This window comes from Caretta caretta, chromosome 5 (assembly GCF_965140235.1).
Source record: "Caretta caretta isolate rCarCar2 chromosome 5, rCarCar1.hap1, whole genome shotgun sequence".
NCBI classification, from domain to species: Eukaryota; Metazoa; Chordata; order Testudines; family Cheloniidae; genus Caretta; species Caretta caretta.
The window spans coordinates 123,608,163-123,626,345 of NC_134210.1; the positions used below are offsets into that span (position 1 = coordinate 123,608,163).

An 18,183-nucleotide genomic window follows, 5' to 3' on the forward strand; every position below is an offset into this window, starting at 1 on the left:
CAGGCATCCACCTTTGAACATGTGTCCTTACGATTCTTAAACTTCCCTTTCTTTTTTTCCCGCTGCTACAGATTTTTATCGGCGAGATCTCCATGTATTTTATAAAATCAACCCGAGAAACCCTGATTGTCCAGGAGAAAACTATCTTAACCGGAGAGTGCTGTTACCTGAACCCATTACTACGAAGAATTATACGGTTTATAGGTAAGTGTCCATAAACACAGAGAGTTTTGCCCCTGCTTGCGGAAACAAAAGAAACAAAAGAACACCGACTTCTTAAGATCTACAGCACAAAACTAATTAAGCTGTGAAATCTTTGCAGGCTTCTTCCACCTTAGAGGGATAGTCCCCCTCAGGACTTGCAAGGTAATGTTTAAAATGTGCGAAATCACACTGTATAGAGCTGATTTATATGCAATTTTGCTAGGTTTAATGCTTCTCATGGACCCTGGAACCAAGGTTCATAGAATCATAGAATATCAGGGTTGGAAGGGACCTCAGGAGGTCATCTAGTCCAACCCCCTGCTCAAAGCAGGACCAATCCCCAATTTTTACCCCATATCCCGAAATGGCCCCCTCAAGGATTGAACTCACAACCCTGGGTTTAGCAGGCCAATGCTCAAACCGCTGAGCTCTCCCTCCCCCCCATTAGGTTATGCCCATTATGCAAGGGTTATGCCCATTAAATCCTTATCTGAATATTTCTATCATTGATATTACAAATTACAATTACTTACAATTTTTTACTCAACAGCCTATCTCTTCACCCTTTTTTTCTCCAAATATAAATTAACCTGAGAAGCGCCAATATGTAATAATCAGCTGAGCTGAACCAACAAACAAACCAAACATAGAGACCCCGGACATAATATTCCTCTCATTTTTCATTAGAGACTTTATTAAGTTAATTGCTAAGGAACTGGTGAAAAAAATGCAACTTCCAAACACTTTGAAGGCTTCCTCTGGTGGCATTTACCAGCAGCTATGTTTAGTTCATGAATTTCGCTTAATGGAAAAGTTAACTTAGCAGCTGTCACTGGGAATCATCCTATAGTTGTTTCAGAGTGGGAAGAATAACACAGTCGCTTGCACTGTAAAGCATGGCAAACTGACTGAGGGCTAGGTTATCCCACCTGGGGGAGTGAGAACCCCTTTCACCCACCCCACCCTCGCCCCACCTCTTGGACTCCTTGCATGGCCTACCACAATGTACAAAGTGGGCATGTACAAAGTTAGCAGAGCTACTTGCCCACTTCCTCCCTCCCTGGACCAAGTATGTGGGAAGTGGGCAGCTAGAGACAGGGAATGGGCACAGCCTTGGCTCCACGTCCCCTACTCACTGGTCAGAGTAGCTGAACCAGCACACAGGTGGGGGAATATTAGTTTATTGCTGGTATAAGCCAGCAGTAAATCCTATGTCCCATGGAACAAGAGCAGGAACTGAGAGTCAGAGGAGACGCACCACTCCCTGGTCAGGGCTTTGCCTAAAGTCATAATCTAGCTCAAAGGAAATGAGGCTTGAAAAATTAGTGGGGGTTTCCCCCTCCCCCTCGCAATTCTTTACAGTTTTGCTTGGAAACGAAAGGGTGATGTGCTGGTGGTGACGGGCTGCATTGTTCTAATTAGACAACATCCTGGTTGGGAGGACTGTGCTTCATGGACCCTTTATTCCTCCTTGAGCTCTCCTTGTGAAGCTGCTCGGTCTTCTGCACTCACTGATGCAGAAGGGGCATGGTCCTACCTCCTCTTCTGCTGCCTCTGGGGCACTTTGCACCACCAGGGGCAAACTGAGAGAGCAATCTTTATGCAGGGATTGCTCCTGAGAGAGAGCACGGGGGAGGGGTGGAAGAGACGCCTTGCACCTTCTCCCACTCTACACCCCCCCTAGACACAAGGAATAGGCACGTCTGACCCTGAGCATGGCACTTCTCTGATCAGTTCTTCAGATGTACCGTGTAGGAAAATAAAAGATCAGGGAGCTTTCATTAAAAACCAAATACCCTTGAAGTTCAGCTAGTCTCCAGCTCACATTAATGGGCAGTAAACTGCCATTAACAGGGAGCAGGAAGCTGGCTGCCATTTGGGCACTCAGAGCTGTTTTGTGTCCCAGCATTCTCAGCGTGTGACAATAGACTGATCAAATATTCTCGCCTGTGGGGCCAGCACTAAAAGAGCTCAGACGAACGAGGCAAAACATTTGCTGTGTGTGTTTTCTTATAGGCCGCTCTCCCTGTGTGTAGCCTTCATTTTAATTAGCTTTATTCCTGAGCATTTGCTCTAGCCATTTCTCATCTGGAAAAAAAAATTACAGCTGTGTACAGTGAAGCCTCTGAGAGCAGCAAAATATTAACTTCTCCACACAAATCAGTCTCAGCTCTGCAGGACTGTTTGTTTCCAGAGGGAGAGGAAGTTAACCTGGTCATAAATTGCTTTAAACATGGGTCTTGTTATAAACAGGGGAGGCATATGCTGTAAGCTGGGGGTGACCTTGGTTTGCCCTCCCAGACTTTTGGGCAGCTGCCAAGGGTGGTAGATTTCTGGACAGGTGCATAGGGTGGCAGATTTGCCTGGCCACCCTTCCATTGTGACAGAGGGCTGGTTGGGCCAAATTTGAGTGGCATGGCAACCCCTCGCTCTAGGTCTCAATGCCACTCACTCAAATTGGGCCCAGCTATCCTTCCCTCATAGCAGGAGGACAGCCAGGCCAAATCTGCCACCTAAGCCCTATGAGGAGAGGGAAGCAGACTGTCTTGAGTGACTTCTGCTGTCTCACTGGCCGGATAAGAAGCAGCACTGCTGGCCAGGGCCAGAGCTGGGTGTGGCACGAGCCAGGCCCCAACCCTGACCCAGGCCAGCCATCAGTAAGAGACACGTGCACATGACCTGCTGCCCCTTCCTCACTCTAACCTCAGGAAGGAATCGGTCCACTAACACCCTTTGAGCAGCCACGGGCTCAGTGGGGAATCAGAAGCAGGGGTGTTGACACAATTTCACCCCCTCCCCCGAATGTTTCTGAACTGACCCCCTGGTTTTAAAGTGCGATTTCTTTCACCCTGATGGTGGAAGAAGATCTTTTTAAGGAGCATCCTTGTTTCCCCTGCAGAATGTAAGAAATGGAGCTATTTGAGAAATGGGGTCCCTCCCCCTCAAAAAATCATGAAATGGTTTTCCAAAATTTCACTTTTTTAATCAAAATTCCAAATTTTGATGTAAAATTTCATCTAGCTCTAATAAGAGCTAGATATTGAGTGGTGATAGCCACTGGTAACTAAATAATAGCTGCTTGTTCCAGAAGGCTAGGTAGCTGGTGGAACATGAACATGGGGACAGACGATCAGAATGTTTGCACGTGGCTTCTGTTTAGGCTGTTTCTCCCCCCAAATATAAAAGAAAAAAACTCCAATTGACTTTAGCCTCCAAAACGCTCATCTTCCAAAGCCCATTGCTGTCAAATGAGAGAGACCCATTGCTTTTGCCGGCCATTAGTTCAGGCCGTGAGTTCTCTCAGAACCTGCCCCTGAGCCTGTGGTGATCTCCGCCTGGGAGGGCTTCAGACTCTGGGGAGCCAGAAGTAAATTATTTTTCCTACTGTGCTGAAATCAGCTGGTGTAAAAAGATCCACCGCTGAGTTACACCAGCTGAGGAGCTAGCCAAATACCTAGTCACAGAATCTGAGGCCCCTTCATGGTGAATTCATTTAATATCCTTGTCGCTTCAATTTCCAGTGTTGCTCCATTGCAGGGAACTTTAAATTAAACTGAACTAAAATAAAACGCAAGCTTCCAAGCGTTGGTGCTGTTCTCCTTAGTTTGACAGGAATGTGGGGACTCACTAGGGCCTGTGCTGGATGGCTCACTTTCCAGTGACTCCAGTTTTGAATTTAATTATTCACTGGGCATGAAATTCACCTCACCAGCATAGAGCCTGGGTATTCAGACTCTATACAGAGATGCTGGGGACATGATAATTCCCCCTCCACCAACCCAAGGACAAGATGTGGGCCTGCTGCACAGACAAGCTCCTATTCCAGCACATAGAATAATAGCGGAAGCCCTTATACATTGGGTTTGAAGGATATGAGGGCCAGTCAATCTGCATAACCTCAGATCTGCAGACACTACTTGGCCACCACAATTGGTGGACTTCAATTCTGGAGTATGTGGGCCCAGCCCAGAGATGTGTCATGTATGTACGCACTGTGCTGAAGTGGTACAGAATGTTCTACACCAGGAATGAACTTCTCCCAGGGAAGTGTGTTTTCAGAAAAGACTGAAATTAAACTCTTCCTGCTACATCTGTTTTCGCTAATAAAATGCTGTAGTGGCTGGAACAAGGTTCAAAATTAGTTCCTTTTGGGGCTGTAGCTCACAGAGGTTGTAGTTGGGTTCAAAATATCAACTATTAACGATCTTATTTCAGGCCCAAGCTAACCTTCTGAGTCATGCCTGCAAACAGTGTGTGTGCAGATATTGCATCTTCCATTCCCAGTCCACATTTGCACATTCAAACTGGGATTGTCGACCCAAATCCCGTATTTGTGGGTGGAGTGGGCATATATGGAAACTTTTTCCTATGCATTTGAGCAAGGTGGTTGGGAAAACATGGCCATTGCTGAGCAACGGTCCTATTCTACAAGGTACACTTCCACTCCCTTTAAGTTCAGCGGGGTCTCATAGTAATGTCACATGGTTATATTCTCTATATTTGTGCCACCATCACATTTTGTTTATTCTTTGGATGTATGAAGGTTCTAAAGATGAAAGTAAAGAAATGGTAGAAAACGATACAGAAGGTAGTACAAAAAGTAAAAACAAAAATACCTTCAGAATAATTGTCAAAAGCTTTGCTATTTAGTGCCTTTGACATAATTCTCAATACTGTGCTCTCAGTATCAGGAGAGAGAAATTTCAGTCATCAGCACAGATTACTGCAAATGGCAGCACATAAGTAAACAAGTATATTTAAAAGACAGAATTAAAATTAAGTTCTAACATATATTGACAGGTTTCAGAGTGGTAGCCGTGTTAGTCTGTATGAGCAAAAACAAGAAGGAGTCTTTGTGGCACCTTAGAGACTACAAATTTATTTGGACATAAGCTTTTGTGGGCTAGAACCCACTTCATCGGATGCATGGAGTGGAAAATACAGTACCAAGTATCAATACATGAAAAGATGTGAGTTGTCTTACCAAGTGTGAGGTCAGTCTAAGGAGACAATTCAACTGACAGCAGGATACCAAGGGAGAAAAGTTCTTCAAAAGTTATTTTTCCTCCCTTGGTATCCTGCTGTCAGTTGAATTGTCTCCTTAGATTGACCTCACACTTGGTAAGGCAACTCACATCTTTTCATGTATTTATACCTAGTACTGTATTTTCCACTCCGTGCATCCGATGAAGTGGGTTCTAGCCCACGAAAGCTTATGCCCAAATAAATTTAACATATATTGAGTGTGACTGGGTAAAGCACAGAGTAAAGCCAACCATGAATCCACCAAGATCAACTGGATACTCTGAGTGACAGATGCAGTGTAGGAGCAAATGATGGGACGTGGAGTTAATAAGTCAAAAGACAAGCTAGGTACAATAATACAGTGTAAAGTCCTGGAGAACATTTAAGATCCTTGACCTGTGTCCTGCATGTAAACAGACAGCCAGTGAGGACAGTACATCATGAGGTCACTTTCGTCACTGAGGTCACTCTGTCACTTTGCCGAGCACAAATTCCACCCAGTGAATTCATTTAAGCACATAAAAATACCAACTGCAGAGTGGCTGCTGCATCTGTGGCTCAGCATTTGGCTGAGAGTGTTGCAGTTATCACAGCCATTTGTACAACCTGTTGAGTCTGTACGATGTGCTACACAATATTTAAAGAGGATGCTATCTGGAAGTGTTTTGTAGAATTAGAACACAAGGGGACGGATCCTCAGCTGCTATAAATTGGCAGAGCTCTACTGAAGCCAACTACATCGTATTGGATGTGTCAACATCACCTCCAAGACTAGGGAGACAAAGATTGAAATTCCAGTTGTCTACCTAGCCTAACCTATGTGTGAAGCATTTGTTAATCTAGAGATGGATAGCATTTCAACCGCAAACAATTTGTGACTGCAATCCTTTATTGTTTATCAAGGCTGGTATTTATGGAGGTACATAGCATCTGTTCTAGGTTGATCGTCTGTGTACGGTATGGTGGCTTTATCCCATTACAGGTTGCTAATTCCTCACAAGGCCTCTCTTTTGTGGATTCCCTGAGAGATCTGTTCTGTCATCCTTGCTATCAAAGGGAGTGTGACAAGGATCACAGTGCCATCAAAGTGCAGGTCACACCAGTCTCTACACTATGCTGGTCTTCACTTCACCAGTGCTTAGCTAAAATGGACTAGGGTGAGAATGAGCTTGTAGGTTGAGGGCAGCATCTAGGGAGTGTGGTAGGAGTGATGCCTATCCATAATATTGAGGGGATTTGTCAACTCTTTGTCCAAGAGGTTCTGCTTGGTAGTGCTTTAGGATCCTGGATTCCCAGGGTTGGTGGTGGCCAAAAGCACCTTTTTCTTTAGCTGTGAAGGGATTTCAGTCTTTTCTCTCACCTGGCCACAGTTATCTCTGTTCTCTCATGTTTGGTTGGTTTTGTTTAAATATAGCCTTAACTTGGAATTTCCACTGTCGAACCCTGGTGTCTTATGAGAAAGCTGCACTGTTCCCTGAACGTCTTTTCTCCTGCAAGTGACTGTTAGATATTTGCAACCGTAACTCCAGGTAACAAAGATTATTGCTGGGGAATATATTTTGCACCAGTCTGATGATTAGTTTGGGGCCTTTTGATAATCGATTTCGTTAAATTTTGTCAAGGCACCCAGGAGCTTTGAGTAGTCCATAACAATATTATTATTATGAAATAAAACATCCAACCCTATTCATCCTACTGAATGGCATGAAGGATGCATTACTTCAGATGTGTCCGATGCACTTGCTCACATTAGACAATGATTGATTTAAATTGACTAGAGTAATGCACTATGGGTGGGATTTTCCAGAGTGCTCAGCACTGGCCTAAGTCTGCTCCCATTGAAGCCCATGGCAAAACTCCTCCCATTGACCTGAATGGTGGCAGAGTTAAGTCAAAGCTGAGCACTTTGGAAAATCCTGCCCTGTGTCCTTTCTGGTGTTTAAGCTAGAAATGTTTAAAATAGCTGTCCCAGGTATGGGTTAGGTAGTCAGATGCTTATTTGACTGAGGGGAATAATGACCTCATAAATCAGGAGCCCACAGTCAGATCTTTCTAGACTCCCTATTTGTAACCAGCAAATTAAGACGCTGTCCTGCATTTTGCAGAAGGCACCCAACGCTGCAGAATTAGGGCCCTTCCACTTTCAGAGCCCGTTTGTGATCTTTTAAACATGTACTGGGCCCACAACTCCCTGACCGGAGCAAGGATGAAACAGGAAGTGTCATGTCTACTTAGTATGTTAATGTTTGCAAGTTCATTTTCACAAGTCAAGGGACTAACTCCCTTTCTATGGTGATTCTGCAATGAATGCATTCTCTGGTTGGCTTTTATACTAGTGGACCAGTTGTTCCATGTACTGCAGACTGCCTTGAGCTGAGAAAAGGATCTAGAAGTCTGACTGGGGTTTACATATATTGGGTTTCTGTCCCCTTTTGCTGACACAGACGGGTGCAGAATTTACAGAACTACATTTTAAGACGGGAACTGAATTTCCTTTCACAGGTTGAACCATCAAACTGTGTGTTGTTGAATATGGAGATATTGTACATCCTACAGTGAGAGCAAGTGCTGTTTACCCATTGGTGATTGTGGGTTATAGAGCAGTGGTTCTCAACCAGAGGTATGTGTACGTGTACGTACAGAGGTCTTCCAGGGGGCACGTCAACTCATTTAGATCAGTGGTTCTCAACCTGGGCTCGAAAATGCCTGAACCATTTTAGTTCAAACTTCCCCCCAAAATCTCATCCGTGTCAGACAACCTTAACAATAAGCACTCAAAAGGTAGCAAATCCCAGAACTAAGGTTGCCCATGCAGGCAGAATGGCAGGTGTCTAAACCCTACATTGCCCTCATATAGCTCTAGCTCCAAGAAGCCCTAAATCAATGGAGCACAATGAGTATTTGGTTTGTTTATATACAGTGGCTACAGCCTTATTGTATTGTGGCTTGAAACGTTACTGACTCTGGCTGGCAGGGTGATTGGAGTGTGTGTTGTGGAGTGTTTCACTCTGTTAGGGTTTCTAATTCATATGATTAAACTATCGACCTGCTACCAGGCAAACAATCTCTCCTGTTTAGACATTCAGAAATGCAACACATGATATGGATTTGTTGCCAATAGCTTGAATTTTACGACTGCATGATTTGTGTTAACAAATTCATGGCTCAGCTTCCACCAACAGCTTAATTTAAAACACAGTGACATCTAACACTGGGCCGCAAAATAATGAAATTAAGGCTTTATTTCAACAAGTAAAGGCTTACAGCGTTTATACACTTGTTGAGTTTACTATGATAGGAAGGATATAAACCAGAGAGCTTCTGAACTCACTTCCCCAGGCAGCTGCAGTGTGTAATTCACATGCCTTTATACCGTTGCTTTACTTGGCTCAGCTGCTCTGAAATTTGTAAAGCCCTGCTATCGTCCTGTCAGCACTTAACGGAGTTAAAACTGAATTTGTATCCACCATCTCTCATCCAGTCAAGGCTTCCCAGCCTGCTACCGCCTGCTGCCCAGTTCTTCCCTGGAGCTCAGTGCTCTGTGTTCCAAATTTGGAGGCCCAAGCTAGTCCTGAGATCAGAGTCCGATTGCTCCAAGGAAACCTAGTATAAAGCCCAATCCTGTTTCCATTGCAGTGAGTGACAAACTTCCCAATAACTAGTAGGAGTAGGAACTGGCCATTAATCTGCCACTTCCTAGCAGAATCAGAGCCAGACTCATGCAAACTTAGTTCTCCCCACGCTTTCATTCCCTAGAGCAGAGTACTGCAAACCTCCTTAGCCCCAAGGAATCAATGGATGAATCTGAGACACAAACCTACCACGTAAACATAAAGTCTCTATAAAGGAGTGTGGCTTTGGGGGTGAAGCACTAAACCTGGACTCAGGAGGCCTGGGTCCTAGTCCCTGCTCTGCACCTGGCCTGTTGGGTGACCTTGGGCAAGTCTGTTTGCTCCGTACCTCAGTTTCCCCATCGTTAAAATGGGGATAATGATAGTAACCTTTTTTGTAAAGTACCGACAGATCTATGGATGAAAAGTGTTGTATAAGAGCTAGCTATTATTATGACAGGTTTCAGAGGAACAGCCGTGTTAGTCTGTATTCGCAAAAAGAAAAGGAGTACTTGTGGCACCTTAGAGACTAACCAATTTATTTGAGCATGAGCTTTCGTGAGCTACAGCTCACCTCACGAAAGCTCATGCTCAAATAAATTGGTTAGTCTCTAAGGTGCCACAAGTACTCCTTTTCTTTTAGCTATTATTATGTTACATGGATCCCTCAGGAGAACACTTAGAATTAAATTGTAAGCTGGTGGCTTTATGCTTGGGTAGTGGTTGTCTAGAGGACCACAAAGCCTCCAAAGACCGACTGAGGATCAGTGTTCCTCTGACACTCAGAATCCTGCCGGACTCCCTATAATTGAATTCTATGTACTTTCAGGAGCCATATGATGATATCACTTTTCTATGGCAGATGAAATTGAACATGACAAGTACGGTGAGTCCACTGTGGGCTTTAAGGAAATGTGCCTTACGGGAGACCTGGATTCGTAACTTGCAGGAGCAGAGCTTCTGATGTCCCGCACACCCTTCAGGGCATTGTCACTTTACTTACAGGGCTCCGTGTTTTTTCTGTAATAAAGGGCTTCTGCTCCTGGTTCTCCAGCCACTCGTCTGCCACTCTTCTCTTCTCCCTGCCTTGCCAGCTGCTTTTTTACCACTCGCAGGTGGCTTTTTTAAAGAAATGCCATTTATAGTTACCATCAAGTATCTGTGCCACCGAGAGTTTCCACAGAGTCTGCTTTCAGCTGACGTACCAGAGTCCGAGAGATCTGGGGGAGAAAAGGGTTGAGGAGGGAGTCAAGGGGGAAAAACAGGTGTAGAGGGCTGTAGGAATCAGATCTCAATGAGAGGAGAGAAATCAAGCTATTTTGTGGGGAAGATGTCAGCAGTGGAGGAAAACGTTTATAAGTCAGCGGAAGAAAAGCCGTGTCAGTCCTGATTCTCAGTTCCTCCATCTCCAGGCTTGGTGGGGAAGCAGGAGGTAGCTTTAAGCTCCTGATGTAAATTAGAGCAGTCTCGGGGTGGCTGTAATGTATGCTCTGCTTCCCGTGGATCTCTAGCGGCCCTGGGAAAGAGAGAATAGACATAGCACAGTGCTCTCCAGCCGCACTGGCTGTCCATGACAAGCTGGGAGCAAGGCCAATATAGAGCCCTTATGCCAGCTTTCTGCTGGCCAGGCAGTCCCCCGGGCAGGGGATATTTTCAGGGACTGTTTCTGCTCCCTGAGCAGGTTATAGGGGCCTTAGTGTAACTGGGAATAAGGCCCTTCGTGTGTGTTCCACTTTTGCTGTCTATCTAATAGCACACTGCTGTCTTTTGGAAGGATCGTTTCCTTATCTCAGGGATCAGCTTACGCCCTGTGGCTTGGGCACTAACGTCCTGTATCATTTTATCCTGAATTTGGGAAGGGAGCTCATTCCCTGGTTCTCTGGGCCATGGGGTACTGAAAATATTGTAAATGGGGTCAGTCCCGAGGCAGAGGGCCCACCTTGCATTGCTCTGGAGCAGCCCCTTCCAAGCCATGAGGAGATGGTCACAGCCTTGTTGATGGACCTGGGAACAGGTGTGAATTCACAGGACCCGATTCACCTCTCACTTCCATCAGACTTACTCTGGCATGTCACCATTGACTTCAGCAGAGCTCTCCCCAAAGAGCTGTGGCTTGTAACCTTCACGTTAGGGCTTTCGGTTGTGACTCCTGTGCCTTTAAAAAAAAAAAAAAAAAACAGCTCTGTGTAGCTCAAAAGCTTGCCAGCAGAAGTTAGTCCAATAGGAGATATTACCTCGCCCACCTTGTCTCGCATTTAAAAAGATATCAGCCTCATCTCTGAATTCCTGTGCTTTGGTCAGTTACTTTAGGTACTTTGGGCAAAATCATGAAGTGACTTTGTGGAGACAAATGGATTCCCCAGATATAAAAGCTACCAGGGGACTGGACCTTCGATATTGATGTACACTAGTGTTGAAACCTTTAAAATCGATTATGGGTGAGCCCAAAAGCCATCTGGAAGTATTCGGAGAACGTCTGATGCGTAAGCAGTATCCTCTGTAAGGGTTAAAACCCAGCCAGCTGAATTCATTGCAAGGCTTAGCTGTAATTTTCGTAGAGCACAGTTTGGCAGAGCTTCAAAAAGGGAATTACAGTGATCAATATACATCACAATAAAAGCAAAATAAAGGTTTCAGCCTTAGCCTGATGTGCCGTATCCTTAGTGCTGCAGCCTTTGGAAGCTGAAAACAGGCCAACTTGCATTTACTGTACTACGAGAACACTGATCAAATCCACTTCTGCAAAGCCTTGGAACCCCTTTGCACGCTGCCCCCGGTGCACTGCTTTGAGAGTGGACCTCTTCGTGTTATCGTATAGGCCAGATTTACAAAAGTCTGTGTGCATTTTTGCACATGGGCTTTTGAAAACCTGACACTAAGTGTGTCAGCTTTTATCTGACTAGTTTATTAGTAATGTCCATGGAGCAAGGATTGAGTTTTTCTCCTGTCTTGCACAGGGCCAAGTACACATAGGATGCTCAGTAATTTAGAATAATCAAAGCAGACCCACCCTTCTCACAGTTTGATTCATAGAACACAAGAGATGGAATTTACTGATAATTCAGGCATAATATATTTAGACCTAAAACAAAAGGGGTCATATTTGCCTCTGGTGTAACACCATTGGAGTCAGTATCGTTGCACCAGGGAACAATTTGGTGCAATGAATTCTCTTTAATCAGGATTTAAGGACCCGAGCATGTTTCTATTGATACCAATGATTCAACTTCTCTTGATGTCAGTGAGACCAAGACCTGGTGTCTCACTGGTGGATAAAGGGGAATAAGGGGGCAGGAAGCCCCTCCTCCATCCCATCCCCTTTAAAATAAAAGAAGATTCTTGGCCAGATCCTCAGCTTCCCTCCCCACCATCCCCTTGTGCCGCACTTACAGTGGAAAGGGGCTAGACACCTGCTCCAGCATGGGAGATGAGGATTCCCTTATGCCAGGGAATCCCTAGATGGGGTGAAGCCAGCATAATTGGCTCTATGCCACCTGCTCCTGGCCCCCTAGCATAACAGGCATTCTGGGCATGTGCTGGGGTGGGGACACAGTGTGGCTGGAGCATGCTGTCTTCCCGCTGTCTTGGGTTGGAGGAATGCACTCCAGGGTGCAAGTTCAAGCTGGCACAAGTTACAACAGCCCTGAAGCTGCTCTAACCTATACTGGGAGTTGAACCAGCTCCTGGATACCCCTGGGATTTGGAGGTGGGAGACAAAAAGGTGGCAGAAAGTCACCTGTACCCTCGCCACCAAATTAAGTGAACAGACCTCCAGTGCATGTGTGGGTCTGGCCCAAGGGGGGTTTAAAAGGTCCAGGCTACAGAGAGTATATTTTAACCCGTTTGATGCCCAGTTCTCTCTTGCACCAAGCCTTCTGACCTCTGGTCAAGCTTTTCCACCCCAGATGGCACCTGGCTTGACTGAGGTAGCTGCTTAATGGCAGTGTTTGTATGTGTTTTCTGAAAACATAAAATCTCTAGCATCAAACCTGGAGCACATAAATCTGAGAACATGCCCCCTTCTGCAGCCCAGAGGCAGCCATTGTATTATACTCACACAGCCCTCTCCCTGCTCCAGTGTGTGGCAAAGCCTGCTTGGGGATGACTTTCCATCCAGAATGGAGGATCCTCCCACTGCCCTCCCAACAGTATAAGGCCTGCAGCAAGGCAGGGAGGTGTGGGGTCAAGCAAGCAGTTTGATTGCACCTGGGGATTTTCCCCTTCTCCAGAAGTATTAACTGGCTCCGTGCTTATGTGTATCCAGTGGCTAAGAAGCTCGGCACTGAGCGGCCTAGCAGCCACATAGTAGTGTCCCCAAGTTAGCAACATGCACACGGCCCATTCTTTATTATTGCCGTTCAGTTATTTATACAGCACTGCGGATGTGCATGGTACTTTACAGACAAATAAAAGAGCATCCCTCCCCCACTGCCTTGGGCTTTGGTGTATTTCTCCCCAAAGGCCAGTCTATATCACTTAACAATCCTTCCTACCTCACAGAGGTATAGTGAGGATAAATACACGCACCCGCACACACCCCTAAGCTACCATGGTAATGGGGACCATATAAGAGCCTAAGACAGATATGCTGGTACAAACTCCCTGGGTGAGCTACACTGGGATAAGCCCCTTTTTACATCAGTACAACATATGCTAGGGGTTTGCACTGGAGTAGCTATGCCAGTATAAATATCCCTACATAGACAGTCCCTGGGTAAATTGGGTACATGTTACTCCGTCAATTACTTCCTTTCTGTTAGGTTTCAGAGTAACAGCCGTGTTAGTCTGTATTCGCAAAAAGAAAAGGAGTACTTGTGGCACCTTAGAGACTAACCAATTTATTTGAGCATAAGCTTTCGTGAGCTACAGCTCACTTCATCGAATGCATACTGTGGAAAATGTAGAAGATCTTTTTATACACACAAAGCCTGAAACAATACCTCCCCCCACCCCATTCTCCTGCTGGTAATAGCTTATCTAAAGTGATCACTCTCCTTACAATGTGTATGATAATCAAGGTGGGCCATTTCCAGCACAAATCCAGGTTTTCTCCCCCTCCCCCCCCCCCACAAACCCACTCTCCTGTTGGTTTTAGCTTATCTAAAGTGACCACTCTCCTTACAATGTGTATGATAATCAAGGTGGGCCATTTCCAGCACAAATCCAGGGTTTAACAAGGGTTGGGGGGGGGGGGGGGCTGGATTTGTGCTGGAAATGGCCCAACTTGATTATCATACACATTGTAAGGAGAGTGGTCACTTTAGATAAGCTATTACCAGCAGGAGAGTGGGGTGGGGGGAAGTATTTTTTCATGCTTTGTGTGTATAAAAAGATCTTCTACACTTCTCACTTCTACACTGAGATTTCGAAATAAGAAGTATTGGGTCTTTTTAATTTGCTTTCTGGTTCTGAAGCTTTGAGGGGGTCACATTTTCAAGTTTTCCTGCACCACCATGACAGCAAGGTTTTTTTTTTAACGTAAGAAAGCTGAGATTCTCAGGTATTCACATAAAACCAGCACCTGGAGCTTCAAGAAAAGCACCTAAGCTCTTGATGAAATCCTAAGAGCTGGAAACACTATGGTTACGTTTATTTCACTGGTGAGCTGTGTATTTTTTTCAGTCTTATTTTGATTGCTATATTCAGAGTGATAGAAGTCCCAAACAGTGACATAAGAAAGGAGCCAGAAGTACAATTTACCGAACAGCTCTTTTCATAAAATTAACGAGGATCAAAGCAAACTGCCATAGATACAGTAATCCATCACATAATAATAGACTGACAACAGAAAGGAAAAAGAAAAGGAGTACTTGTGGAACCTTAGAGACTCACAAATTTATTTGAGCATAAGCTTTAGTGAGCTACAGCTCACTTCATCGGATGCATGCAGTGGAAAATACAGTGGGGAGATTTTATAAACACAGAGACCATGAAGCAATGGGTGTTACCATACACACTGTAACGAGAGCGATCAGGTAAGGTGAGCTATTACCAGCAGGAGAGAAAAAACTCACCTTACCTGATCACTCTTGTTACAGTATGTTTTGTAACACCCATTGTTTCATGAATTTACCCCTATGTCTTGGCCATATTCCAAAACAGGTAACTCTAAGCGCCTGCTGCAGTTTAAATTTAAAATGGTATTGTCCCCCACAACCCCCCGTCCTAAACTACAGAGTAATGTTGCTGAGTGCTGCTAAACAGCTGCTGTCTTCCACCCTAGAGATGGCTGCATTTCAGTGGTGGGTAACATCATTCTTATGAATCCCTTACCTAGTTCAGTTTTCAGAGTAGCAGCTGTGTTAGTCTGTATTCGCAAAAAGAAAAGGAGGACTTGTGGCACCTTAGAGACTAACCAATTTATTTGAGCATGAGCTTTCGTGAGCTACAGCTCACTTCATCGGATGCATGCAGTGGAAAATACAGTGGGGAGATTTTATAAACACAGAGACCATGAAGCAATGGGTGTTACCATACATGAATAATAAATGATTAAAACCTACATAATTTATGTTAAAATGATTTTAAGTGTGAAAGGGGGGAAGGAGGATATTGGAGTTAAAGCACAGACCTGGGTTCCAGTCCCAGCTCTAGATTTGGATTCCGCTCCCAGCTCTGCCACAAGTTTTCCACACGGCCTTAAGCAAGAAATTCAGGCCACGTGTTTAAAACTGTCGGTCAACTTTGGTGTCCAGGTTGAGACAGCTAGGGATTGATTTTCAGAGGTGCTGAGCACCCACAGCTCCCCTTGACCTTGGCTGGAGCCAATGGTGCCTCCTTTGCTGAAAATAAGATTCAGGTTGTCTTCAGTGGGACACCTCAAATTTCAAAGCAGCCAAAATTAACTGGACACATTTGAAAATTGTGCTTCTGTTTCCCTATCTATCAAATGGGAAGACTAGTAGCTGCTGTACGGGGGTACATTTGTTAATGTCGGTAAAGCACTTTGAGGTCTTTGGCTGGGAGGTACCACAGAGATGCAGGGTGTTCTTATAAAACAGGTTGTTAGAGTAACCTGCTACAATGCATACCACTGCGGTCTTTTTCCAGGCATTAACTATTGGTTGTCCTTCATCCTGGCCCCCAATGTATATGTGGTGCGCAGAGCACAAGCCAGCCAGCTGGGCCTTCTCTTGCTTCCTTGTTTATGAATGTTCACCATTGACGGGGCCCAGGACTGCAGCCATGCAAACATCAAACTGCTATTAACGTCGCTGGGAACTTGGAGCATGCAAGGCTTGCAGGAGCGATTTACACTGATGCAAGGGTGGTTCTGGAAATAGGGTCTGTTTAACATGTGTGCTTTCTGCTGTCCCCCCTGACTGTGCACTGTAAGGGGAGCTCCCATTGACATCCGTGTTACTGGTCACATGAGCACAGATTCTGCTCACCTTTCCCCAGGTGTAGGGTTGCCAGGCATCCGGTTTTCGTCCGGAACGCCTGGTCAGAAAGGGACCCTGGTGGCTCTGGTCGGCACTGCCAATTGGGCTGTTAAAAGTCCGGTCAGCAGAGCAGCAGGGGCCAGGGCTAAGGCAGGCTCCCTGCCTGCCTTAGCTCCATGCAGATTCCAGAAGCGGCCGCTAGGTCCCTGCAGCCCTTAGGCACATGGGCAGCCAGGAAGGCTCCCTGTGCTGCCTCCGCCCGAGTGCTGGCTCTGCAGCTCCCATTGGCCGGGAACCGCTACCAATGGGAGCTTTGGGGGCAGTGCCTGCGGATGTGAAGGCAACGCGCGGCCCTCCCTGGCTGCCCATGCACCTAAGGGCTCCATGGATCTGGCGGCTGCTTCCTGGGAGCTGCAGTACGTGCCGCCGGGACCACGCACCCTGAACCCTTTCCCACACCCCAACCCTCTGCCCCAGCCCCGAGTTCCCTCCCGCACCCAAACTCCCTCCCAGAGCCCACCCCCCCACACTCACACCTGCCCCAGCCCTGGGCCCTCTCCTGCACCTCAAAGCCCTCATCCCTGGCCCCATCCCAAAGCCCACACCCCCAGCCGGAGCCCGTACCGCCTCCCGCATCCCAACCCCCTGCCCTAGCCCAGAGCCTGCTCCCTGAATCCCTCATTTCTGGCCCCACCCAGAGCCCATACCGCACCCCAACCCCCTGCCCCAGCCCGGAGCCCTCTCCCACAGCACAAATCCCTCATCACCAGCCCCATCCCAGAGCCTGCACCCCCAGCCAGAGCCCTCACACCCCTGCCCCAGCCCAGTGAAAGTGACTGAGGGTGGGGGAGAGTGAGCAACGGAGGGAGGAGGGAATGGAGCGGGAAGGGGCGGGGAAGCGGTGTTCAGTTTTGTGCCATTAGAAAATTGGCAACCCTACCAAGGTGAGTAATACCTAACAACTCCATTGGCAACTCAAGAAGTAAGGTACGGTTCACCGTAAGTCAAGATGGCAGAATCTGGCCTGTGGCAGATGGTCAGTGCTGCTGGATCAGAATCTAGGTTTCTTGGCATCAGACTGGTGGATATTTGGAATCCAGAGGACATTCCTTCTCTGATAAATCAAACTTTGAGGCTCAATAATCCGATAGTGTCTTTTTAAGATTGCTTCCTTAGCCTCTTGCATTACAGTAGGGGACACAGTTTTCTGCCAGTCTTTGGTCCCAGTCCTGTAAACATTTACATAATGCTTAACTTTAAGCATACAAATGGTCCTAGCTACTCACATACTTATAGGTTAGCACATGCATAAGACATTACAGGGTCAGGGTCTTTGGCATCAGGAAAACTTTATGAGAATTATTTTGATTTGATGTTTTCCGGTGAAATCCTAAAGTCCTTGCCCAGTCATCGCTTAAGCCTTGATTCAGGAAAGCACTTAAGTGTCTGCTTAACGTTAAGCATGTGCTTATTTCCCATTGAAGTCAATGGGACTTACTGGGAGTTAAGCACATGCTTACAGTTAAGCAGACACTTAAGTGCTTTCATGAATCAGGGCGTTAGGCAAGACTCCAGCTGACGTCAGTGGGAGTTTTGCCTGAGTAAGGACTGCAGGGTTTGGCCTCTGTCTCTCATTTACTCCTGTTTGTCTCCTGCTCCAGGAATGTTTTAAACATTTGTAAATAATTATTATTTTTAACCTTTTCACAGGGGTGTTTGCATTTGGACTTTTTGCCACTGACATATTTGTAAATGCTGGCCAGGTAGTGACTGGGAACTTGGCTCCTTACTTCCTAACGGTGTGTAAACCCAACTACACGGGGAGCGACTGCCGGGCTCACCATCAGTTCATAAACAATGGGAATATCTGCACCGGGGACCTGGAGGTGATTGAAAAGGCAAGGAGATCCTTTCCATCCAAACATGCTGCTTTGAGCATTTACTCAGCCCTTTATGCCACG

The 18,183-nt window shown here is 46.0% G+C and overlaps 1 protein-coding gene across 5 annotated transcripts in view; it reads left to right on the forward strand.

Annotated features, from left to right (window-relative positions):
• PLPPR1 (phospholipid phosphatase related 1) overlaps positions 1–18,183 on the forward strand; it is a 180,060-nt gene that overhangs the window by 147,816 nt on the left and 14,061 nt on the right. For all 5 annotated transcript variants that reach the window (XM_048850054.2, XM_048850052.2, XM_048850051.2 and 2 more), the window contains 2 exons: positions 72–204; positions 17,933–18,183. In XM_048850054.2, the coding sequence (XP_048706011.1) occupies positions 72–204; positions 17,933–18,183 (384 nt within the window). The remainder of the gene's footprint in view (positions 1–71; positions 205–17,932) is intronic.